General features: G+C 41.6%; 1 protein-coding gene across 1 annotated transcript in view; it reads left to right on the plus strand.

Annotated features, from left to right (window-relative positions):
- The window catches only part of TTLL11 (tubulin tyrosine ligase-like family, member 11), a 395726-nt gene that overhangs the window by 128831 nt on the left and 242728 nt on the right, over positions 1-24167 (plus strand). Inside the window, exon 4 of the mRNA XM_006890745.1 lies at positions 23463-24038. Within this exon, the coding sequence (XP_006890807.1) occupies positions 23463-24038 (576 nt within the window). The remainder of the gene's footprint in view (positions 1-23462; positions 24039-24167) is intronic.

Genomic DNA, 24167 nt, shown 5'->3' on the forward strand with positions numbered 1-24167 from the left:
TAAAACCCTGCCCAGCTTGGCTTCCAACCAGCATACTCATTTATAACACCACAGAATTTCATGGTGATCAAAGGCATGCTAAAGTAATTCCTTACATGTCAACAGCTTCATGCTTCTCCCTGAAATTTAAACCAGTGGTCGAAATCCAGAGGCTTGCAGGAAATCCTGTTCTCACTCTCCTGGTGTAAATGATCATGTTAATGACTGTCTAGTTCCTGGGTAGGCACTTGGCTGCCCAGAGGAGGTTCTCAGCTTAATAGATTGTTGTGCTTAAAACTGTCTTTGGGAAAACAACAACAACAGCAACAACAACAACCCAAACAAACAAAACAACCAAACTCTTTTTGGGGCTTATTGATTTCCACCCCACCTTTTTCTCCACTGGAGAACAGAGTTCAGCTCACAGCAGCTCTGTGGTGCTGCCCTCCTGACAGACCCATCATGGGTCCTGCCACTGGAATGGGCTCGGTGAGAGGATGGGCATGGCATAGGAAAGGACAGGGTCAAATCTGTTATTCATAGGGTTGTTATGAGTTGTACTCGACTTGAAGGCACCTAACAACAATAACAGCAGCACTGGCCTTGGTATCCCACCTCATCCCAATCTTGTATTTAATTACTCTGGCCTTTCTGACATTTTGGACTAGCCACTTGTTAATTTGTATACTAGAAGTTACCTGTCTCTTCTGACCCCCTAGATTCCTTATTTGTAACATAAAAAAAGGATAACAGTAGATTCCTCAAAGGATGAGCAGAAGGGTTAAGTAAAAAATAAGGATTGCAAAGTTCAGGGTAAATGTTTGCTGTTACTATTATCTTTTAAATTATTTTTATTTTATATTGGTTTGCATACAAAATTTATATACATTGTGTTTCCTTTATATACATTCCTCTACTCACATTGTGTTCATACAATCATTCTTAAACTTTGTGTTTTATAAATCAATCACCATTGAACTATGCCCACCATTACCCTGTCTTTTCAGGTCTCCACTGGGATCTTTCCAAATTCCTTTACCCCCTTCCTCTGCCCATCAAACTCTGCAACTTTGTAATTTTTCCCTTCCCAGACCTTTCCCCCTGCCCCCCTTCTTGCCTTTCAGCCCTTTGGACTTGTTATCCTTCTATTTTTACAATAATGGTCTTATGCGGTATTTGTCCTTAGGAGACTGAATTACTTCACTTAACATGACACTGTACAACCTCTCCCATGTTATATAATATTTTTTTGTAAAAAAATTATTGCTCCTGAGTATTGCATAGTATTCCATCTTGTGAATGTAACACAATTTCTCAATCTATTTGTTTATTGGTGGACATTTGGACTGTTTCCATTTTCTTACTACTGTGAATAATGCTGTTGTAAACATTGGTGTACAAATCTCCATTTGTGTCTCAGTTCTATTTTCTTGGTGGTATATTCCTAGCAGTGGAATAGCTGGGTCATAGGGAATTTCTATTTACAGTATTTTGGGGAACTGCCAAACTGCCTTCCAGAGTGGTTGTCTCATTTTACAGTCCTACCAACAGTTCCTGTCTCTCCATATCCTCTCTAACATTTATTGCTTGCTGTCCTGTCAAACTTTCCCACTACTACTGGCATGAGATGGTATCTTATGGTGGTTTTGATTTGCATCTCTCTTATTGCCAATAATTTTGAGCATTTCTTCATATGTCTATTGGCCATTCATATGTCTTCCTCTGTGAAAAGTCTGTCCATATCTTTTGCACATTTTGTAATTGGGTTGTTAGTCTTTTTCTTGTGGAGACCCTGTAGGATTTTATAAATTTCTATTATGAGACCCTTGTCTGAGGTGGTATTGCCAAATGTTTTTTCCCAGTCAGTAGGTTTTCTTTTCACCCTATTGGAAAAAGGTTTTGATACATTATTGTTATTGTTGATTGTCTTCAAATAGAGCTCCACTTATAGTGATCCTATGAACTAAAGGCTTGAGGCCCCTCTCTACAACTATCAACATTTATCAAAGTTCATAGGGTTTCCAGAAGCATACAGGAACTCAGTCTTTTGAAGGTCACATTCATTAATGGTATCCTTTCTTTACTTGTGCATTTCTGGCTGTATTTGCCAGCCTATTTATACCATGGGCTAGGTGTTCTAAGTTTAGTCCCATTTTGTCTCTTATGATCTTTATGATTTTGGGCTTTTCCCTTAGGTCTCTGATCCACCTGAGTTGACTTTTGTGTATAGTGTGAGATGTGGATCCTGCTTCAGCTTTCTGCAGGTAGAAGTCCAGTTTTGCCAGCACCTTTTGTTGAAGAGATTGTCTTTCCCCATTTGATAGACTTTGTTGAATACCTGCTGACCATAGGTAGATGGGCTAATTTCTGGATTCTTGATTCTGTTCCATTGGTCAGTGTACTAGTACATGCTGTTTTTGTTATTACAGCTGTTTTTGATCTAGTTTTGAGATCAGGAAGAGCTATGCCTCCCCCTTAATTCCCCACCCACCCACCCAGAGGTACTTTGCTTATTTGAGGCCTCTTTCTTTTCCAAATAAACTTGCCAATTGCCTTTTCTATGTCTTTGAAAAATGAATTTGGTATCTGTATTAGGGTTGCATTAAACATGTAGATTGTTTTTGGTAGAACTATCATCTTCACTATATTGAATCTTCCTATCCATGAACAGGGAATGTTTTTCTATTTACCTAGGTCTCTTACTGTTTGTTGCAGTAATATTTTGTAGTATTTTTTTATAAAGGTCTTTTGTGTCTCTAATTGGGTTTATTCCCAAGTATCTCAATTTGTGATTGGCTTTTGTGAAATATTGATTTCTTAGTTTCCTTTACTGTGTCTTTATTGTTATTGTAGAGAAATCCCACTGATGTTTGTATGTTGATCTAGCAATTACTAATGTTGAATGTTTTTATAATTTACTTTCTTCTAGAGGCTAGATTAGGTTAGATTGTTGTTCTTTTTTTATATGATGGAGGTGTTGAGTTAGGTTATTAATTTATCATCTTTTTTTCCTTTTTTAAGTGTTTGCCTTTTGCTATGAACCGTAGCTACCTGAGGACTGCCTTAGCTGTTTCACAGAAGTTTTGGCATGTATTTTCATTATAATTTTTTTCAAGGAACTTTTTAACTTAATAATTTATTCCTTATATAACCCACTCATGTACTAGCAGGGTGTTATTTCGCTTCCATGGCATTGTCTGAGAAGATACTTAGTATTATTTCAGTGTTTTTTAGTTTGTTGAGACTTACTTTGTGTCTGAATATGTCATCAGTTCTGAAGAATGTGCCCTGTGCACTTGAGAAAAGAATAAATTGGTTTTTAGTTGTAATACCCTGAATACATCCACAAGGTCAAGTTGGCTGATTGTATACTTTAGATCGCTGCATCTTTGTTAAGTTTCTTTTGAGTTGACCTATTCTTTGGTGACAGTGGTGTGTTAAAGTCTCCTGCCACTATTGTGGTGGTGTCTATTTCTTTTTTAAGTCTGTTAACTGTTGTTTTTTGCAGGTCTATCACTTGGTGCATAGATGTTGACCAAGGTTATGTCTTTTGTGCCTTTAATGCCTTTAATAATTATATAGTGCCCTTCCTTATCTTTTATGGTGGTTTTCATCCTGAAGTATATTTTATCAGAGATTAGTATTTTGACTCCTGCAAATGGTGGGTGCCATTTGCTTGAGATATATCTATCTCTCTATCTCTATCTCTATCTCTCTATCTCTATCGATAGACACATAGATAGATATATCATATACATATATGATATTTAGTCTTTCTCCTCATTTCTTAGATGTGTCTCGTTAGGCAACATATTGATGGACTGATGGAATTATTTTTCTTTAATCCATTCTGTTACTCCTTTTCTATTAATATGTGCATTTAATCCATTCACATAAAGTGTGGTTGGCAGGCCAGGCTTTATAGCTGCCATTTTGCTGTGTTTCTTTTTCTATTATGCCTAGTTACTAAGGTTCTTCCATTTTCCTTTGATGTCTCTGTGTGAAACCTTCCCTTAGAATATCTTGTTGAGTTGGTCTTCCCCCCCCCCCCCACAAATTCCATCAGTTACTGTTTTTCTGCAAATGACCTAATTTCTCCTTCGTATCTGACAGGCAGCTTTGCTGAGTACAGGCTCCTCAGCTGGCAGTTGTGGGGTTTTTTAAACTTTCTGTATGTGGCATCCTATTGTCCTCTTGCTCTCATGGTTTCTACTGAGAAATCAGAACTTAGTCTAATAGGTTCTTCTTTGTAGGCGACTCTTTGTTTTTCTTGCACTGCTTTTAATATTTTAACCTTTGATTTTGGAGAATTTGATTCAGGTCTAGTCTGTTTGGGTTTCACTGAGCTTCTTGGATGTGGATTTCCTCATTCTATGTAATGCCTGGGAAGTTTTCTTCTTATACCTCTTCCACAATTTTCTCAGTGCTTTCCCTTCCCTCCTCATGTTCTGGGATTCCAGTCAAATATATGCTGTTCCTTTTTATGTCATCCTGCATGATTCTAATGTTGCCTTATTTCCCTTCCATTTCCTCTCTGTTTCCTAATATGTTGCCATTGAGGTTCTTGTCTTCCAGCTCTGTTTCATCTCTTCTGTCCTTCTTCCCCCTAACCCCCATCTCTCCCCAGCATGTTGGAAACTTCTGCCATTTCAGTCTTGATATTCTGGGTTGCATTTTCATGCATTTCTGTTATTTCGAGTACTGTGTTGACTGTACCTTGTATGTCTTGTGATGATTTTTAAAGTTCTTGTACTTCTTTATCTATAGTTTCAATTCTTTTGTCTTTTTCAGTTTCTTCTGTAGTTGTTCATACTCCTCCACATTGATATATTTCTTTTGGCTCCCTGTCCTTTTCCTGGTTCCTTGGCTCTTGCTCTATTTATGGCTCCCATTCTTTCTTTTGTTACTTGTACCTTCTCCTCTAGCTGTTTGCATGACTCCACATCAATATATTTCTTCTATCTCTCTGTCTCTAGGGTATTCATTGGGTGTGCAATCTCTGCTTTTTAAGGAGAAGGCTTATTTGTTTTTTCCACAACATTTGAAGCTGCCTGCTGCTTTCTTGACATTATGTGAAGTTTCTCTTGGTATATGTTAGGCCATTTCTATTATGTCTGTGGAGGTTGTTGGCAGTTCTTTATTTTTATGATGCTCTTTATTAGGTGCAGACTTAAAGTGTTCCCTTTATGTTGGAGGGCAATTCTGTATCCCAGGAGTCCTTTCTTGGCCTGTGCAGTGGGGAAAGCTCCCCTTTCCTGGCATCTTTTACCTCTGTCTGGATTGTGGTGCAGCCTTGAGGGAATCTCACCTGACGGCTTCCCACTTTTTTTAAAGTCTGAAATTGCCCTGATGTTGCTGATGAACACAGCAGCCAGAGCCCACCTTCCTCTGGCAGGTAGCTACACTCTCTCTTCTGGTGTGGGGTCGAGTTAGATAGGGCCTTACATTTATCCACCTGCTCTCTCAGTTCTTGTGTGTAGCCTGGTAGGCTTCTCTCCAGCCTGTGCATGCCTCTTCTAAAGTTTGGAATTGTCCTTGGTGGTGCTGATGAGCACAGCAGTGAGAGACCACCTTCCCCTGGCAGACAGCGGCATTCTCTATGCAATGAGGGCCCCCACCCATCTATCTCACTTGCCTGTCAGTTCTTGCACACAGTCTAGTTATTATTATTATTTTAAATCATCTTTTGAAGAACTAAGCTATCAGCATTCCCCTAGAAACTGGTGTATGACCTCCAAAAGATAAGATTTAGCAGGGGGCAAAAATAGCTTTTGAAAACTTGAACACATGCTTGTGGTCAGAGTCTGGCTGCCTCATGTACAAGCTGTGTGACCTTGGGGAAGTAACTTTAAACTCCCGTATCCTCAAATGTGGAATGGCAATGATAATCATGTTAGACCAAGTCATAGGAAATTGCCAGTATTTGGCTGTTTTCAAACTATTGTTGTTAAGTGCTGTCAAGTTGCTTATGACTCATAGTGACCATATGCACAGCAGCTCAGAAGTCTGCTCTGTCCTGAGCCAGTCTCACTGATTTTGACACACCGAACCCCATGGCCTCAATTACTGTATCAATCCATCTCGTCTGGGGGTCTTTCTCTCCTGTGCTGTCCTTCCACCTTTCCAAGCATGATGTCCTTCTCCAAGGACCAATCATCATCATCCCTCCTGGCAATGTGCCCAAAGTTTATGAGACAAATCTTCAAAATCCTAGCCTCCAAGGAGAAACTTGATTTCACCCTCTCCAAGACAGACCTATTTGTTTTCTTGGTGGTCCATCATATGTTCAAGACTCTTCTCTAGCACCATATCTCAAAAGGATCAATTCTTCTATCAACCTTATTAATCAAGCTTTCTGATGCATAGCAAGTAATTTTGAAGACCATGGTCTGGATTAGGTGCACCTTAGTCTCTAGACTGACATTGTTGCTTTTCAGTATTCTGAAGAGGTCCCTGACAGCAGATTTTCCCAGTGCAATTCGTCTTTTGATTTCCTGACTGTTGGTGTCAAGAATGTGGATTATGGAGCCAAGTAAACTGTAATTGTTAACAATCTCAATCTCTTCTCCATCTATCATGGTGCTGCCAATTAGACCAGTAGTGAGACTCGTTGTCTTCTTGATGTTGAGCTTCAATCCACATTGAAGACTACAGTCCTTGACCATCTGCGGCAAGCACTTCAGGTTCTCCTCAGATTCAACAAGCAACTATACAATGGGAGGTTTTGCCTGTTTTATAGGATTGCTATAAGGACTTAAAATAAAATGGGGAATGCTGAGCACAGAGCCTGTATGTTTCAATCCTTCACAACTTCATTGTCTGAGCAGACCATTTAGGGAGTTATTGTAGTGACGTAAGTGAGAAATACTGAAAGAAAGCTGTCAGGGGTGTTAAGTAGAAACATCAGAACCTGATGGATGGAAGTGAGTGATGAGAGAGAAGGTAGATGCTAGGATGACTGCCAGATTTCTGGATTAGGGACATAGAAAAGTGGCTGTAATATTTACTGATAGAACATAGAGTAGATTTGAGGGAAAAGACAGTGCATTTTGTTTTGGACACATCTAACTTGTGATGCCTCTGGGAATGTCTAAATATATGGGTTTGTTGTTGTTAGGTACCATCGAGTAGAGTACAACTCATGGTGACTCTATAAACAGCAAATGTGAACTCAGCCTTCCCCTGTCCCGTCCTCACAATCTCTGACACACTGGAGCCCATTGCTGCAGTCATTGTGATAATCCACCTGTTTGAGGGTCTTCTTCTCTTTTACCATTTCTCCATCTTCCTGAACATGATGTCCCTGTCCAGGGAATAGCCTCTCCAAAGTACTGAAGAGCAACACTGTCAGCCTGGAGAGTAAGGTAAACCTAACCCATAGTCTTTGAAATCACTTGCTCTGTTTCAGAAAGCGGGACAATGACTAGGGATGATAGAAGGAGAACTGATGCCTTTGAGCTGTGGTGCTGGAGAAGAGTATTAAATATACTATGGACTGTTAGGAGAACAAACAAGTTCATCTTAGAGAGAGTGAAACCAGGCTGTTCCTTGGAAGCAAGGATTCTGAAGCTTTGTCTGACCTACTTTGGACATGTTGCAAGGAGGGACCAGTCATTGCAGAGGGATGTCATACTTGGACAGCACAAGAGAGGAAGACCCTTAATGAAGTGGATTGATTCAGTGACTAGGGTGATGGGAGTAGGTGTGTCAGAGATAATAAGTTTGGCACAGGATAGAGCAGGGTTTAGGGCTGTTGTACAAAGGGTCTCTTCGAGTTGCAGGAGACTTGACAGCACATAACAACAATAACAACAACAACGTGCTTAAAGTATATGAGAAAAATTTTATCATCTTTGCCTCCAAGGAGCACTCTAGCTCCACTTTCTCCTTGACATATTTATTTGTTCTTTTGGCAGTCTATGGGATATTCAGTACTCTCCTTTAACACCATAGTTTAAGGTATCAATTTTTTCTCCTGTCATCCTTATTCATTGTCCTTTCCTCAGATACATAGCAAGTGATTGAAAAGACTGTGGCCTGAATCAGATGTACATTAGTCCCCAAATTAACATCATTACTCTTCAATAGTAATATGAATGTAGAGACCCTAAAAGAAGCATGCCTTGAATGCTGTAGAAAAAAATGCGGCGAGTCTGTCATCTACATTCAGGGCACACTTTAACTCAAGTCCTAGGAGTGCCTGAAATCACTCGAATTAATAAATGTATGTGACGTATGATCCCAGATAAAAAGTGATGGTTTAAGCAAAAGACAGCAGGCTGGATTCCTACAAGCATTTGCTGAGACTCACTCCACACAAGGTTCTCTGTGTGCTAGCTGGAGACAGAGAGGGCTGATCGATAATCCATAAATGAGAGAGACATTTCCTATGTCAATAAGGAGACACAATTTTAACACAGTTTGTATGCATTCATGTGCTAATTGTAAGGTCTGCAGTTCAAAATCATCCATTGGCTTCAGAGGCAAAAGACCTGGCATTCTGCTTCTGTAAGGATTGCAGCTGAGAAAATCTGTCAGATGAGTAAAAAAACAAATGTGGGCCCCTCACATCAACAATAACAACAACAACAAAGAGCTAACAGTTTAGTTAACTTGGCCACTTGTATGTATAAGAATGAAAATGGTGTTATTTACCTTGCAGGATTAGAGCTCATGTGTCCATATTGATGTGCACAGCCCAATGCTCAGTTCTAATCAGTACTGCCAAAAGAGCATTGGAATAGAGGCTAGTGTGCTACAAAATATGACATTTTTATTTGCAGTTTGAAAAAGAAATTTGATGTATAATGTATGGCAGGAATACAAGGAGCATAAGGACTGTGGTATTGGCAAGCAGGAAGAGGAGAGCCACTCTTAGTATAATGGAGTTGTATACATTTGGAAGTGAACGAAAGATTATTTAGCCAGTTCATTAGCAGAAAATCCTCATTTATTGGAAAAACGATTTTAGCTGGAAGGGAAGCTTACTTAGCAATCACATGTTATATCCTGGGTGGGATCTAACAGAAGTTGTAATATCTTCTGGGATCTCAGTGGTAGACTATGACGAAGAAGAGAAAGAAGAGTGAGGTCCGCGATCCAAGGAGACAAATCAGACTGTGGATCTGACTTGGATGGGGTGCCCTAAGGGAAATGGGAAGTGGGAAGCTGACCCAGTCCTTGATTGGCATCCATCCAGAGCGACTCAGGAAACAGCAGCAGCAGATCATGAGCCAGGTCGCAGTCACCGAAAGGAGGGCACTGGTGGGACAGTACAGGCAGGGGATAGAGAAATTGCTTGGGAATAAATATATCAGTAAATAATTGTTAGTATTGTTAGGAAACAAAGACTTAATAAATAACAGTACAGTAACATTCTTCTAGGTGGTATAGCACTGGTCTGTGCGTTGCTGTACAGAGGTAACTTGTGGTTGCTGTGATGCTGAAGCCTGTGACAGTGATGTGCCAATCGTGGTAATGGGCACCCATGGTGGACAGTGTTGGCTGGAGCTTCCCGACTAAATCAAGCCTGGAAGCAGGAGCGGCATCCACTTCCAAAATGTCTTGACTCCGGAAACTCTATGTACGAACAGTGCTCAGGCTGTTCGTTCATAGGGTCACTATGAGTCGTCTACGTCGCTATGAGTCATCTACGACTCGACGGCATTAAACAACAACAACAAGTATAAATGAAAGCCGCCATTTAATTTTCCCAGCAACTCTAGGAACTGTAGTTGTTGTTGTTGGTAAGTGCCGGGGAATTGTAGACGACTCATAGTGACCCAACGAGCGAAAGACCTGAACACTTGTATAACTTTCTTTGTTTCTCCAAGTTCATAGGGTTTCCAGAGGCAAGCTATTTTTGAAGTGGAAGCCATTTCTTTTCCAAGCTTGTATTAATCAGGGGGCTCCACCCAACACTGTCCACCATGGGTAACCATTATCTCATTTGACACATCAGTGTCACAGTGTTTAGCATCACAGCAACCACGAGTTACCTCTGTACAGCAAATGAACAAACCAGTGTTATACCACTTAAAAGAATGTCTGACCAAAAACAATTAAAACCAGGCCCAAGGGCTGCAGGCTGTCTGGCCCAACTGAATTTAAAAACCAAGGCAAGGTTCAAACTCCATGAGCTCCATCATTCCACATTCCTTCATAATCAAGCATTCTCGTTGGCTTGGACCACCCAAAAATGCCCGTCTGGGAGCATTCTGCTGCTTCCCCAATCTCCTCCTATCCTGATGCCTCATGTTTCTTCATATAGCCTAATTTCTTGAATGATTTATTCAGCATATGGACTGAATATGCTTGAGGAAAGGATAAAGTGTTAATGCACATCTTCTTTGCTTTTAATCCATTGTACATTCCCTTGCTCTGTTTGTATAACAGTTTCTTGATTTAGGTGTAGGTTTCATGTTGTTGTTGATTACCATCGAGTCATGCATGACTCATAGCTACTCCATGAACGAAAGACCTGAGGCTTTTCTATAAGTATCATTTCTCCAAGTTTATAGAGTTTCCAGAGGCATGTGGTTTAGGAAGTAGATATCACTTCTGCTTCCCAACCTCTCTTAAAACTGGGAGCTCCATCAAACACTGTCCATCAGACATTATGGCTTTTGAGACCCCAGTGGTAAAAGGTTGAACATCACAGCAAACGCAGATTACCTAAGCACAGCAAATTGACAGAAGAGTGCTGTACAACTTAGAAGAATGTTCCTCCAAAATGTAATATCAAACAATTGAAAGATAATCCCCCAGACCGTATTTATTTATTTATTTATTTTAAAAAAGGCCCTCCACCCAACATATCTAATAAAACTGGCACCCGGCCACTAAAAAAAAAGGCCCTCCAGAAGGTTTTGTTGACTCTAAACAAGAGGCTTTAATAATAGGTCTTGTTATTCTTGCTTTGTAGAAAAAGATACTGAAGTATAAAGAGGGTCAGCAGCTTGGGGAGGTTTTACACAGCTAGGAAGCAACAGAGCTGAGATTTGAAACCAGGTCTCATTCCAAAGCCCATGCTCTGGACTGTACTGCATTGTCTCCTCAAGAACTTTCAGATGTATGGAGTCAATGGAGAGAACAGGGGAGGTTGTAGCTTAAGGGCCCCAGGCACTCAGGGATCACTCCCAGCAAGACTGGCTGGGAGCCCGCTTTCTAATGGAATGAGGCGAGGATGGTAGAAGACTGTGTGGGGCCAGATCTGTAGGGAATGCCTGGGGGAGGCCAGGACAAGCTGACTGCCTGGCTGTGAGTCTACCATCCTCTGGTCTCACTATTCTCAGCACAGGGATAAGAGGTCGATGTTGATGGAAGACATGAGATGAAAATGGACAGGCTCACACTGATTCCTTCCTATTAAGTAGGTTTTATAGTCCCAGGTGTGTTCTAGAAGGGCTTCTTTGATTGCTCACTAATGATGGATTATGACTCACATAAAGTTACTGTTGACTAAAGGTAAGGCCCACTAAATTTCCCTGGTAACAGGCTAGATTTGAGGTAAAGCCCATGGAGACGCACATCTCTGCTTCTCAGTTATACTCAGAAGTGACTGCTTCCCTGACTGGCAAGCGATGCTGTGTCCACCTCTCAGGTGAAATAAAGTGCACGTTCCAAAAGAAAGGGTCCTTAGGGCCCAGGGCTGATGCTTCAGTCCCACCTGCCCACTGTATGACTTAGGCTGCTTGCTTTACTCTCTGGGCTTCAATTTCATTTATCATTAGAATGAGGATTTGACAATTAAGTGTGATATCGTATCTCCAAAATAGCATAAACATTTACCTGTGAATGTTATATTATTATTCAGTGTGAGGAAAGAATAGTTATGCTCAAGATGGCCTCTGAAAAAATCTCTTCAGAATTAATTATGGTTAAAAGAACTTTGGGCTGGAAATCTGGAGGCTCTATTTTCGTTCTAGTTGTGTAGGCTCACACAAGTTTTTATGCCCCTTGGCCTCAGTTTCTTTGTTTATAGGGTGTATGTGTGTGTGTGTGTGTGTGTGTGCAGCGATAATTACTTCCTGGGCTTCACAGGACCAATTGTGAGAATACCTGGTAGCTCAATGTGGAGAAGTGCTTTGGAAAGAAAATCTTTGTGGCTGTATAGAGTGATTCTTATTCTATTTGTGGGTCTCGGCTAAGGCACAATGAGTGTGGCTCTGACTCTGTATTCCTCTAGCTCACTCCTTCCTCTGCCTATTAAAGTTCTTACATGTCAACTGCCTTGAGTTTTCCCAGAGAGCTAGGTTGCCATGGAAAAAGCAAAGACTTTATAATCTCATCTCCTTGGTTTCAAATTATAACTTGACTGCTTGTTAGCTGTGTAGCCATGGCCCTGGGACATCACCTCTCTGAGCCTCTATTTTCTTGCAGGTTTCTGGTAACGTAATAGATTATGGTTGTAAAATTTGTAGTATGTAATAAGATATTTGAAAAGGATAGTTTCCTTTTATGTATTTATTCCTCATTAAAATAAATAAATTTCTGTATGTGTGTACACACACACACATTTATAGATATATATTTAATTACATGAGAAATAGGTTTATCTGGCAATCTATCAAGCATCTCTCCTTATTAGCTAATGTGTCTGAGGTTCGCAAATACCTTGGCAATCAATCTTCTTAATAATTTAATTTCAGAAACTATCGAGCACCATCTCTGCTACATACTGGGAATATTAAACAAAACTAAGCATGGTTCTGGTCCTCCAGGAGCACATAGCCAAATGGGAGAGACATCGTTACATTAAGAAATAATAGCCCATTGTGTGTTTGCCACAGCACTTCCATGCTCTAACTTGTGTAATCCTCACAAAAGCTCTGTGACACAGACACTGATATCACCTTCATCTTCCAGATGAGCAAACTAAGGTGCTGAGGTAAGAAATTGCCAAAGGTTACGCAGCTAGTATGCAACAGCGCTGGGCTTTCTAGTGCTGGTGTTAGCCTAATTCCAGAATCCATGTTCTTGGCCTACTCAATATACTTAAACATGCAACACCATGATAGATGGAGAAGAGATTGAGGTTGTTAACAATTTTAGCTTGCTTGGCTCCACAGTCAACACTCTTAGAACCAGCAATCAGGAAATCAAAAGACGAATTGCACTGGGAAAATTGGCTGTCAAGGACCTCTCCAGAGTGCTGAGAAACAAGAATGTCATTGTAGAGAATAAGGTGCACCTGATCCATGCCATAGACTTCACAATTACATGCTATGCATCTTAGAACTGGACAGTGACTAAGATTGATATAAGAATCAATGTCTTTGAGATGTGGTGCTGGAGAAGAGTGTTGGACATACTGTGGACCTCAAAGAGAACAAATAGGTCTGTCTTAGAGAGGGTGAAACCAGATTTTTCTTGGAGGCTAGGATTTTTGAAGCTCTGTCTCACATACTTTGGGCACATGGGAAGGAAGGACCAGTCCTTAGAGAAGAACATCATCCTCGGAAGGGTGGCAGGACAGCGCAGGAGAGGAAGACCCCAGATGAAATAGATTGATATATTAACTGGGGCAGTGGGGTTAGATGTATTGGAGTCAGTGAGACTGGCTCAGGACAGGGCAGTTGTACATAGGGTTTCTATGTACCTGATGGCACATAACAACATCGACAACAAGCTGTAATGCAGATTAACTTTATGTTGGTAGACACAAACATAGTTATAGGGAGGGTGGTGTGATATTCTCTGGAAAAAAGATATGCTATCAGCACAGAGGACAAGAGTCACCATTCTGCCTGCGGGGTTTAGGGCCAGGAAAAGATTCTCAAGGGAGCATTTGGACAGAGCCTTAGATGGTGTGTAAGCATTCTTCAGGCAAAGGAAGGGCAGGGAGGATGTTAGAAGCAGAAGGGACAGAATGTGTAAAAGCTCAGGGTCATGAAAGGCAGTAGAATGGAGGAAAAGGGCAGCCACCCTGAGGGGAAAAATGGGTCTTTCAAGCTAAGCCCAGGAATCCACACATGAATGGTCAGTGCCAATCATTTGAGCCTAAGTGATACTGTTACTTCTTAAACTGTTCAAATAAACCCAGATTACCTATCAGTGATAAAGTAGATTTCCACCTTTCCCATTTAGGTTCTCTTAAATGAAACCCTTCAAAGGCCAGGCTGTAAGTGAAAATGTTCGCCTATGCAGTGGGCTGAGAGGTTTATTTGGATACCCTTCCTCAAGTTCCAGATACTCTATGTCTGACTTTAATATTTGGGTCTTGCCCCACCACTGCAGGGCAGATTTGTTTGTTTGTTTGTTTGTTTGCAATTGGGAAAGTTATTTTATCAACACTATCATCTTTTTGAGTCATTGGGCGATGTGGTCTTGTTCTGATGAACCATAAGAGAATTGAGGAATAAGATCGTGATGTCTGAAAATGTGACTCTTGTTGCTCCATAAACAGTTATTGAATGACGTGAGCTTTTCTCCTTCCAGGTCTGCTTCTTTCCCCAAAATCCAAAAGGCTATAATCACCCAATTGCCAAAGACTCAAACCTTGGTGTCTCCTGTGACCTCTTCCCTTCTCTCTGACATTTTCCTTCAATCAGTCCCCCTATCTGTTTGTCTCTATCCTTTCCCTACTCCCATCCCACTGCCACTGCCCAGGCTTCTACCTGATAGCCCCTGTCCTTCCTGCATCTGGTCTTGTTCCTTTCAAGCTGTCCTTTTCCTGGGTACTAGAGTGATAGGAATGCCAGGTCACTCTTTGGTTGGAAAATCAATCTGTTGCCTACAGATCAAGTAAAAATACCAGGTATGTTGTGATCTCTTCTCCCCATTCTAGCTCCACGCCCCTGTTTTATAGTCACTGGGGAATTGAATTTATTGTGAAGGTAGGTGATAGGAAATTCTGGCAGCATAGCTCATGGTATTGCTAACCCAACAGCCATGCATCTTTGATAGTTGGAATCCACTAGTGTCTCTGAGGGGAAAAGATGGGCAATCTCTTCCCACTATCATTTACAGCCTTCGATAACCAAGGGGGGCTCAGTAAGAGTTGGAACTAACTCAGTGGCAGTGAGTGAGAGTGAAATGAAGGCTCTGTCATTTCATCATCTGGAGGCCTGATGACTCCAGATGTCCCTTCCCACTTCCAGACACACTTTTCCAAATAAGTACACACTCTCTCTCTAGCTGCATGGCCTGTAGCTTCCTCTATCTTGCTCATCATCTCCCCTACCTTTCCTAAACTGGTTCTTCCTCCTGCTCCATTCCCTGTGACTAGCACCATCATCCACCTAGACATATAGTGATCGTTGTGTGCGCGCCTGTTTCCTTCACCTACTTACCCAGACCTGTTAATTTCATTTTCAAACTATTTCTCAAACCTCCCTCCTTCTCTGTATTCCCACTGCCAGCTTCAGTTCTGGGTCTTTGTCTCTGCCTTTAATCATTTCTCCTACAAGTCCACTTTCTACGTTTTAACCAGAGAGGTCTTTCTATAGCACAAATAGAATTAAGTTGCCTACATCTTAAAACTCTTCAGTAAAGAAACTCTTATACATTGTTGGCAGGATCGTAAACTGGTACAACCACTCTGGAAGGCAGTTTGGCACTTCCTCAAAAAGCTGAACATAGAAATTCCAGCTATTCCACTGCTTGGAATATACCCCGAGAAAATAAGAACTGAGGCACAAATGGAAACTTGTACACCAATGTTCATAGCAGCATTATTCACCATCACAAGAACTGGAAACAGCCCAGATATTCAATCACAAATAAATAAATTGAGGAGTTGTGGTACATTCATACAAAAGGAATACTATGCAGCACAAAAGAACAATGATTTTGTAAATTACTACCTAACTTAGGAGGGACTGGAGAGCATTATGCTGAGTGAACTAACTCAGTCTCACAAGGACAAATATTGTATAAAACCATTATTATAGAATGACTATGAGGATCCAAGGCGAGGGGGAAGGTGGAAGCAGAGGGGTGACAATGGGTGGGAGATGGGGCATTAATCATACTGTTGCACAATTCGATGGGTGGGGGCATGAAGTCAATGGGAAGGATCTTTTGTGAGAAACAGTGTATTCAAACTTTGTAAATAAATCAATAAAAAACCACCACCAACAACAAAACAAAAAAAAATTAAAAAAACCCACAACTCTTCAGTGACTCCCCATTACTTCAGGATATTATCAAGATTCCCTAAAATTACCTTCAGGGCCATTTCTTTTCAGGCTCTGACTCATATAATTGCGTGCTCTTCTTCAAGTACATTTATCCTAAAAGGCATAGGCTCTGGAACCTGACTTCTTGGGTTCAAATCTTGCCTTCACAAAGTGTTGGCTATGAAAATGTTAGCAAATTATGTAGAATCTCTGGGCTTCTACTTCCTTATCTTTAAAATAGAGTTGTAGTGAGTATGATACGTGCAGAGTCCTTAGAGCAGAGCCTGGCCCATAGCAAGTGCTCAGTAAGTTAATGTTGTCTGACCCTTGTTGGTCGCGCCAGTAAGATTGTCACACACATGTGCTGTTACTTGCTCTCTTTTCTCCAGCCACAGGAACTATCAGCAGTTCCACCCCCCAGCCCCCACTTTCTCCTACCTTCACACAGCTTCACTGTGGCTGCATGTCATTCGCTCACTCTCCTTCTCTGAGGCTCACCTTTCTCCCCCCACCCCTTCTGTCATATGACTGGTCCTTGTTGCCCTTGTCTTCCGACTCTTGGTAACCTGACTGCAGCCCACTTCCTTTTTAAATGCTTCAAAATGGCCTTGGACACTAAGTATAAAACTTCGCTCAGGTGCCAGCCTCAGCCCCTAGGCTGAGAGGAGGCTGGTTTGGCAGGTCGCTTTGTACCATCTAGTTTGTCTATCACAAGTTGTTTACTTTTGCTAAAAGTCTGCAGCCAAGACTTGTAACGGTGAGGCTTGGGTTGCTAAGAATGGATGCAAATTTGCCTGTGTGACAAAGGACTGCTGTAATGGGCTTTGACTTCCCGGTATTGGAGAAACAGTATTTCTTCAGAAATTGCCCTCTTACCTGCCCCTCACTGCTAATAATGTTTTGTGACTTGGTATTCTAGTTGCTGAATTTTCCCTCTCAAAATATTTAGCTTGATTCCCACAGAGGCCCCGCCGATTTCTCAAGTGCATCATAAATCTCCAGCCCAAATCTCCCGTGCTTATAGATCATCCCAATGCGCTGATCACAACAGCACGGCGTGGATTCACTGGTGATTCATGTCAGCCGCGTGTTTGTAACCCATCCTTCAACTGTGATGAAGTAGAGATAAATCATCGCTCAGAACTTGTGAGCTGGCTGAAGCCAGGGACCTCAGGGCAGCCTCTTTGTTTTCTGGCAGGGTCACGAAGCACAGGTTGTTAGGTCACTTTCTCAAAGTCACACGGTCAGAAATTACCTGGCTAAATGGGGTCTTGAATCCACAATTTCTGATTTCCAACTCAGTGCTTTTTCTAGCTCACCCAAAGCCATTTCTCAAAACAAAAACCCGCGTAGAGATGCTGCTGCCTGCCATTGCTCCATGGTTTTGGGGGTTTTCCCCCCTAATGGAAAATTCGGAAGGTAATAAACTAAAATGAGTAAGAGATGTCACTAATGTGTCAGGTGGTTTACCTTTCCAGATTTAATACTAATATTTCACATATTCTAATATATACTGAGCAAGAACGTCTGACTGGCCAAGTTGTACGGTAGGGAGAACACTTGAAGTATATTTTAATGGTCAGACAGAGCGCATGAAAACGGAACATGACCTTGGTTCACCCTGACATTTTAAACATAAATTCATAAGGTGTGATATTAGATATTACCTTAACAGTATCACTGAGACAGTGCGTTTTGTGGTGGTCCTTCTTTAAGATCATTTTGGCATTTTAATACAGTGTTTTAGTATAGAGAAGTGTTGGGAAAGTGACCCTTGAATTTCCTTGTCACACTTCCTAAATATCCACCAGGGGGCAGTAAAAGACATCTAAATTTCCCAGTAGAGCGGACGAATGCCAAGGAACCAGGCCCCTCCATTCTCTTTATATCTCTTTCAACCATCCATGTATATACACTTAGAGGATAATGGATTTTGTGTCCAACAGCTGACTTGGATACAGAGATACCACCAGCCAAATGTGAGTCTTCCTCAAAGACAAGCTGACGGTGATGCACAAAACTTCTTTCAGGATATTGGGGCCAGATTGTGCTTTCATTTCATTCATGTTTTCATTTATGTCAGACCAGTGATTTTTAGAGACTGCATTAGAATCACCTGTGGTGCATTTTCCAAACTATACATGGCCAGGATATGGGGTCCAGGCATATAGACTATATTTTGATTCCTTGTTAAAAATCTATACAGAAAGAAATTTTAGTCACTGAGTGAAATTGCCCTCCTTGAGAGAAACCCCAAAAAAGAGTGAATATGACAGAAGAAAATTAATGTAAAAACAAAGTTATTTGAATACGATGTATATAAATGTTCAAAAAAGGAAAGGGAGAGCAGAAAGGATGTGGAAAAAAGGTAAGTATGGAAATTACTAGGGTAATTTAGTGGGTGAAAAGAAGGGGGAAGGAATAGGAAAGATTCAATGGGACTTGAAAGATAGTGCAATAATAGGCATGTTGTTGTTGTTGAGTATCATAGAGTCGAAATCGTCCCAGAGCTTACCCTCCAGTGTGTTTTCAGAGGCAGTTAATCGCATGGGAAGAGATTGTCCATCCATCTCCCATGGTGGATTCGAACCCCATGCCTTTGGGATTGCAGGGCAGATTCTTACCACTAGGCCACCAGAGCTCCCTAATAATAAGCATGGATCAGTAATAATTAATTATATAAAATATAATGAGTATGAATGATTGCATGAAACAATATAAATTAAAGATTATACAAAACAATGTGTCTATAAAAAGAGTGACTATGAATCTGAAAAATCTTTATCTTAAGAGTAGAAATTATGGGAGGTTTCTAAGCAGCTATGACGCTTTCCTATAGATTGTATCTGCGTTTTTCCAAGCCAGGAACTGAGGCAGAAGATCAGAGCCTGCACACTCTTGAGAAACTCAATATTCTAAAGTTGCAGTTCTCTTGAGAGAACCTTGCTAAGGAGCCTAGCTTTAATGTGAAGGTGGAGCTCAGAAATTATAGTTGCCCTAAAGGTAGTATTTCCTATAATCTTCAGGATCAAGGGACCTTTACATTTATCTCTCTAGAGGTACTTGAGGTCAGGTTGGAGATCTCAATTCCTACCACCAGTTACAGGGCTCAAGGCAAGTCACGTCGCCTCTCGAAGGCTCAGCTTCTCCAACTGAATGATGAAAAGATTGGACTAAGTTGATCTTTGAGGGTCCTTCTACTTATAAAAATTGTGTGATTCTTATAGTGTTGATAATCTTTACTTGAATCCTACTTCTTTGGCAAAATGTAGAAGAAATGTTCAGCAGTGCAAAGAATGACAGAGACTATTGACCATGTAGTTTCATTTATTTAAGGCATATACACTGAATTCAAAGGAGAAAATATTGCTCCCAATAACATATTGAACTGTTAGTATCTTCAGCATAGCAAAAGCTTTCCAGAGGGACAAATTACACAACAGTGCAAACTTGACATTTTATACTTGTCGATCCATACCCGCCATTTGTCCAGTAATATTTGCTGGAAGGTGCCACTAGCATGTATTCTTTGGATGAATATTAAGTAACTACATAAACATCAAGGTCATAGTTAAAAAAAGACTTCGCTGAAGGGCCTGGAAGGTTTGCATTGATCTCCTGTGAAGTTCCATTCCTGAATCCTGCTGACAAGGGGAAACAATTGATGTGGACCATTATTAAGGCTTTAAGTGTTTCTCCATTGTTAAAGATCTTTTACAAGCCCAGAGTAACTGATAGTGCCCAAGGAATTGGCAAAAACTTCACTTAGAAATATAGGCTGGTCAAAGAGATAAGTAAAACCAGAGTGGAGGCGTCCTGGGTTGGGCTTACACCACAAAGGTACAGGGATGAGGAGAGCCCAGGGACATACTGCACGGGCAAGACTCTGGTTCACTGAGTTAAGAATGGAAGGCTTGTTCTGGCCTCTGTCACTCCAGAAGCTGCAGAGAGAGTAACTCCCTCTTTCAAATCCACCTTTCGATTGCTTGCTGCTCCTCTCAGGCAGTGAAATCCTCCTTTTCTGGCTTTGCAGTTCATCCTTTCTCCGTAGTGGCAGCAATGATCCTGGAAGTGTCTGGGGAATAAAGGCTCCATGAATTATGCAGATCCACAGCCCTAGACCGACTGTCTGGACTGGTCAAATGCCCCAGATAATTATGTAAATGTCCTGGTGACCTGAAGCTGGGAGGAGAGCAAATATTGTGAATGACAGAATCTGCTTTCAGAAATATCTCAACAGACTGGAGGGACTGGCCACTTCTATTAAATGAACATAGGCAGTGATGTAAACTCTAAAACTACCATTTCCTATGTAATAGTTGTATGTTAAGGGAGCTCTGGTGGCCTAGCGGCAAGGAGCTGTGCTGCAATCCCAAAGGTACACAGTTCAAATCCACTAACTGCTTCTTGGGAGAAAGATGGGCAGTCTCCTTCCATGGGGTTAAAACTCTCTGAAGCTATTAAAACTCTCTGAAAACCCACTGGAAGGTCAGCTCTGACTTGATGGTACACAACAACAACACCTGTATGTTAAGCATTCCCCTGGTGGCACAGTGTGTAATTTATCAGGCTGATAACCCAGTCAGTTGTTTGAATCCATCAGCTGCTCCACTGGAGAAAGTTTATTTCATTTATTATTTATATTCATTTGTTATTTCAGTTTGTCAGTCACAGTGTTCATATAAGCTGAGTCCCCACCTCCTGTTCCTCGTTTTGCCTCCGTACCACCTCTTCCCCACCACACTGCGTTCTGCCTCTCAGCTTGTTCCCCAAAGAATTGCAGGCCCCGCCTTGATCCATGGGCTTCTGGGAAGCATGGGCATACCTGTGGTGTGTGTGTTGGGGGGAAGCTGAGTCCCTTCATCCTGCTTGGACCAGGAGGCAGTTGTCAAAACAGAGCAAGGAAACAAACACTGCATGGTTCAAAATCAGGAAGGGTGTATGCTAGGGATGTGTCCTATCTCCATATCTTTCCAATCTACAAGTAGAACAGATATCCAGGGGGCTGGGCTCTGAGGAGAAATGTGACATCAGAATTAGAAGAAGACTCATCAACAATCTGCGTTATGCAGATGACAAAACCCTGCTTGCTGAAACTGAGGAGGACCTGAAGCACTTGCTGCAGAAGGTCAAGTACTGCAGCCTTTAATATGGATTGAAGCTCAATATCAAGAAAACAAAGATTCTCATGACTGGGCCAAATTGGCAGCATCATTATGGATGGTGAAGAGATTGCGATTGTCAACAGCTTTAGTTTGCTTGGCTCCACAATCAACACTTTTGGCACCAACAGCCATGAAATTAAAACATGAATTGCATTGGGAAAATCTGCTGACAGAGACCTTTCCAAAGTACTAAAGAACAATGGTGTCAGTCTAGAGACTAAGATGCACCTGATACAAGCCATAGTCTTTACAATTACTTGTTATGCATCAGAGAGTTGGGCAATGGCAGGGATGATAGGAGAATTGATGCCTTTGAGCTGTGGTGTTGGAGAAGAGTATTAAATATACCATGGGCTGCTAAGAGAGCAAACAGTTCATCCTGGAGAGGGTAAAATTAGGCTGCTCCTCAGAGGCAAGGATGCTGAAGCTTCATCTGACCTACTTTGGGCATGTTGCAAGGAGGGACCAGTTGTTGGAGCGGGACATCATATTTGGGAGGGTGGAGGGATAATGCAGGAGAGGAAGACCATTCGTTGAGACGGATTGATTCAGTGACTCAGGTAGGTGTGTCGGAGACAATGAGATTGGCACAGGACAAAGCAGAGTTTAGGACTGTTGGACATAGGGTCACTATAAGTCTCAAGTGACTTGACAGCACATAACAACAACAACAGGGTTCATGAATCATAGTCAAATTGACATCACCTAACAGCAATGGTAAAGGTAGGTCTTTGTATCCTAAATTTAAAATGAAGGCACTGAGACATGACAGTTTAGAGACATTGCAAAGGCCATGCATTGATGTAGATTTCAATCCCAATTCTGCATCTCAGCTGGCAAGTTTATTTTTTACAGTTAGCAGTGGCTTAGCTTTATACTTGTCTTTTATGGCTCATTTTTATGTGCTGAGTCCTTTTTGTTTATCATCTCACTTAATTTTTAAATCCTTAGAACCATATAACTAGGTAGGCACTATTACGACTTCTAGTCTACAAATAAGCTTGGAAGGAGGAGTGGCATCCACTTCCGTAACAGCTTGCCTCCGGAAACCCTATGAACCTGGAGAGAGGATGAAAGGCAACCAAGCGTCGAGGACTCTCCTTCATAGGGTTGCTATGAATTGCCTGTGACTCAATGGCACTGAACAACAAGTCTACAAATGCGGTGGTGGTTGCTACGTGTCATCCACAGAACCAATTCATAGCTGACCCTCCAGCAGGTTTTCAGAGGCTGTAAATTGCAGAGGAAGAATGCCCATCTTTCTCCTGATTCTACAGATGTTTCGTCCTGTTGTATTATGCACCATAGAATCAAAACCTACTCAGCGCTGACTTTCCAGTGGGGTTTTAGAGGCTGTAAGTCTTATGGAAAGAGATTACCCATCTTTCTTCCCAGAGCAGCTGGTGGACTTGACCTGCCCACCTTTGAGTTGGCAGCACAACTCTGCACCACTAGTCCACCAGAACTCCCATCCTACAAATGAGGAAGGTTCAAGTAACATATATCTTGTTCAAGGTCACACAGTAAAGTGTAGAGCCTAGATTTGAACCCGGGAAGTCTACTGCAATATCCATACTGTAAGCAACTTTTATATCTTATTTTTTATAGTATGAAAAAGAAACAACCATATTTTCTGTGAGAATTAGGTAAGTTTATACAATGCCTCCATTAGTACCTGGTGTTCATATAAATGATCTGATTGCTGATATTAGTTAAATTACTCACTTAAGGTTATAGCCATTAAGTGTCAAAATGAGATTTGAACTTAGTAGATCTCATGACTGAAAAGGGAGCACTGGTGGCTCAGTGGTAAGAAGACACCCTGCAATCCTGAAGGAACATGGTTCTAATCTAACAGTTACCCCATGGGAGGATGGACCAGTTCCCCCCCCCCAACCCCACCTTGTGCAATTAACTGCCTCTGAGAACCCACTAGGGAGTTAGCTATGGGTTAGTTCCAACTTGATGGCACACAACAGTAACATCTCCCTTTCTGAAGGACATTATTGAAGATGGTACCATCTAGCTACCTATGCCAGCAACATCTCTCTATGGAAGATGCTAAGTGAGTGCTCAGATAGGCTGGGGTTGTTGTGTCATTCACCAGACATTTGCTAAGGGCCTGCTCTCTGCTGGGCTGGAAGCCAGTGCTAGAAGAGAAAGAACACAGTGCTAACTATCCTTTTCTTTCCCTCAGGTTCGCATGGTGAAAGACGAGGACCCTTCCTGGAAGCCCACTTTTATTGTAAAACCTGATGGTGGTTGTCAAGGTGATGGAATCTACCTCATTAAAGATCCCAATGACATCCGCCTAGCAGGAACCCTCCAGAGCAGACCCGCTGTGGTCCAGGAGTACATCTGCAAACCTCTCCTCATTGACAAGCTGAAGTTTGATATTCGTCTGTATGTCTTACTAAAGTCCTTAGACCCCTTAGAGATTTATATTGCCAAAGATGGACTCTCTAGATTTTGTACCGAGCCATATCAGGAGCCCAGCCCTAAAAATTTGCACCACATCTTTATGCACTTAACCAACTATTCCCTGAATATCCACAGTGGTAACTTCGTCCATTCGGACAGTGTTAACACAGGCAGCAAGAGGACTTTTTCTAGCGTTCTTTGTAGGCTGTCTTCCAAAGGTGTTGACATCAAGAAGGTCTGGTCTGATATCATCTCCTTGGTGATTAAGACTGTCATTGCCCTGACTCCAGAGCTCAAAGTGTTCTACCAGTCGGACATCCCAGCAGGGAGGCCGGGGCCCACGTGCTTCCAGGTAACCAATGCCAGTTCCAAGCTCAAGTTCTCAATCTTGACAGGGTCCAGAGAGACTTTTAGATCTCAGGTGGGATAAGAGATGGGGATAGGATGGATGGCCAGAGGGGGATAGAGGTGGTTTCCAGTG

This window comes from Elephantulus edwardii, unplaced genomic scaffold (genome assembly GCF_000299155.1).
Source record: "Elephantulus edwardii isolate Elephantulus edwardi_28Jun2011 unplaced genomic scaffold, EleEdw1.0 scaffold00092, whole genome shotgun sequence".
Taxonomy (NCBI): domain Eukaryota; kingdom Metazoa; phylum Chordata; class Mammalia; order Macroscelidea; family Macroscelididae; genus Elephantulus; species Elephantulus edwardii.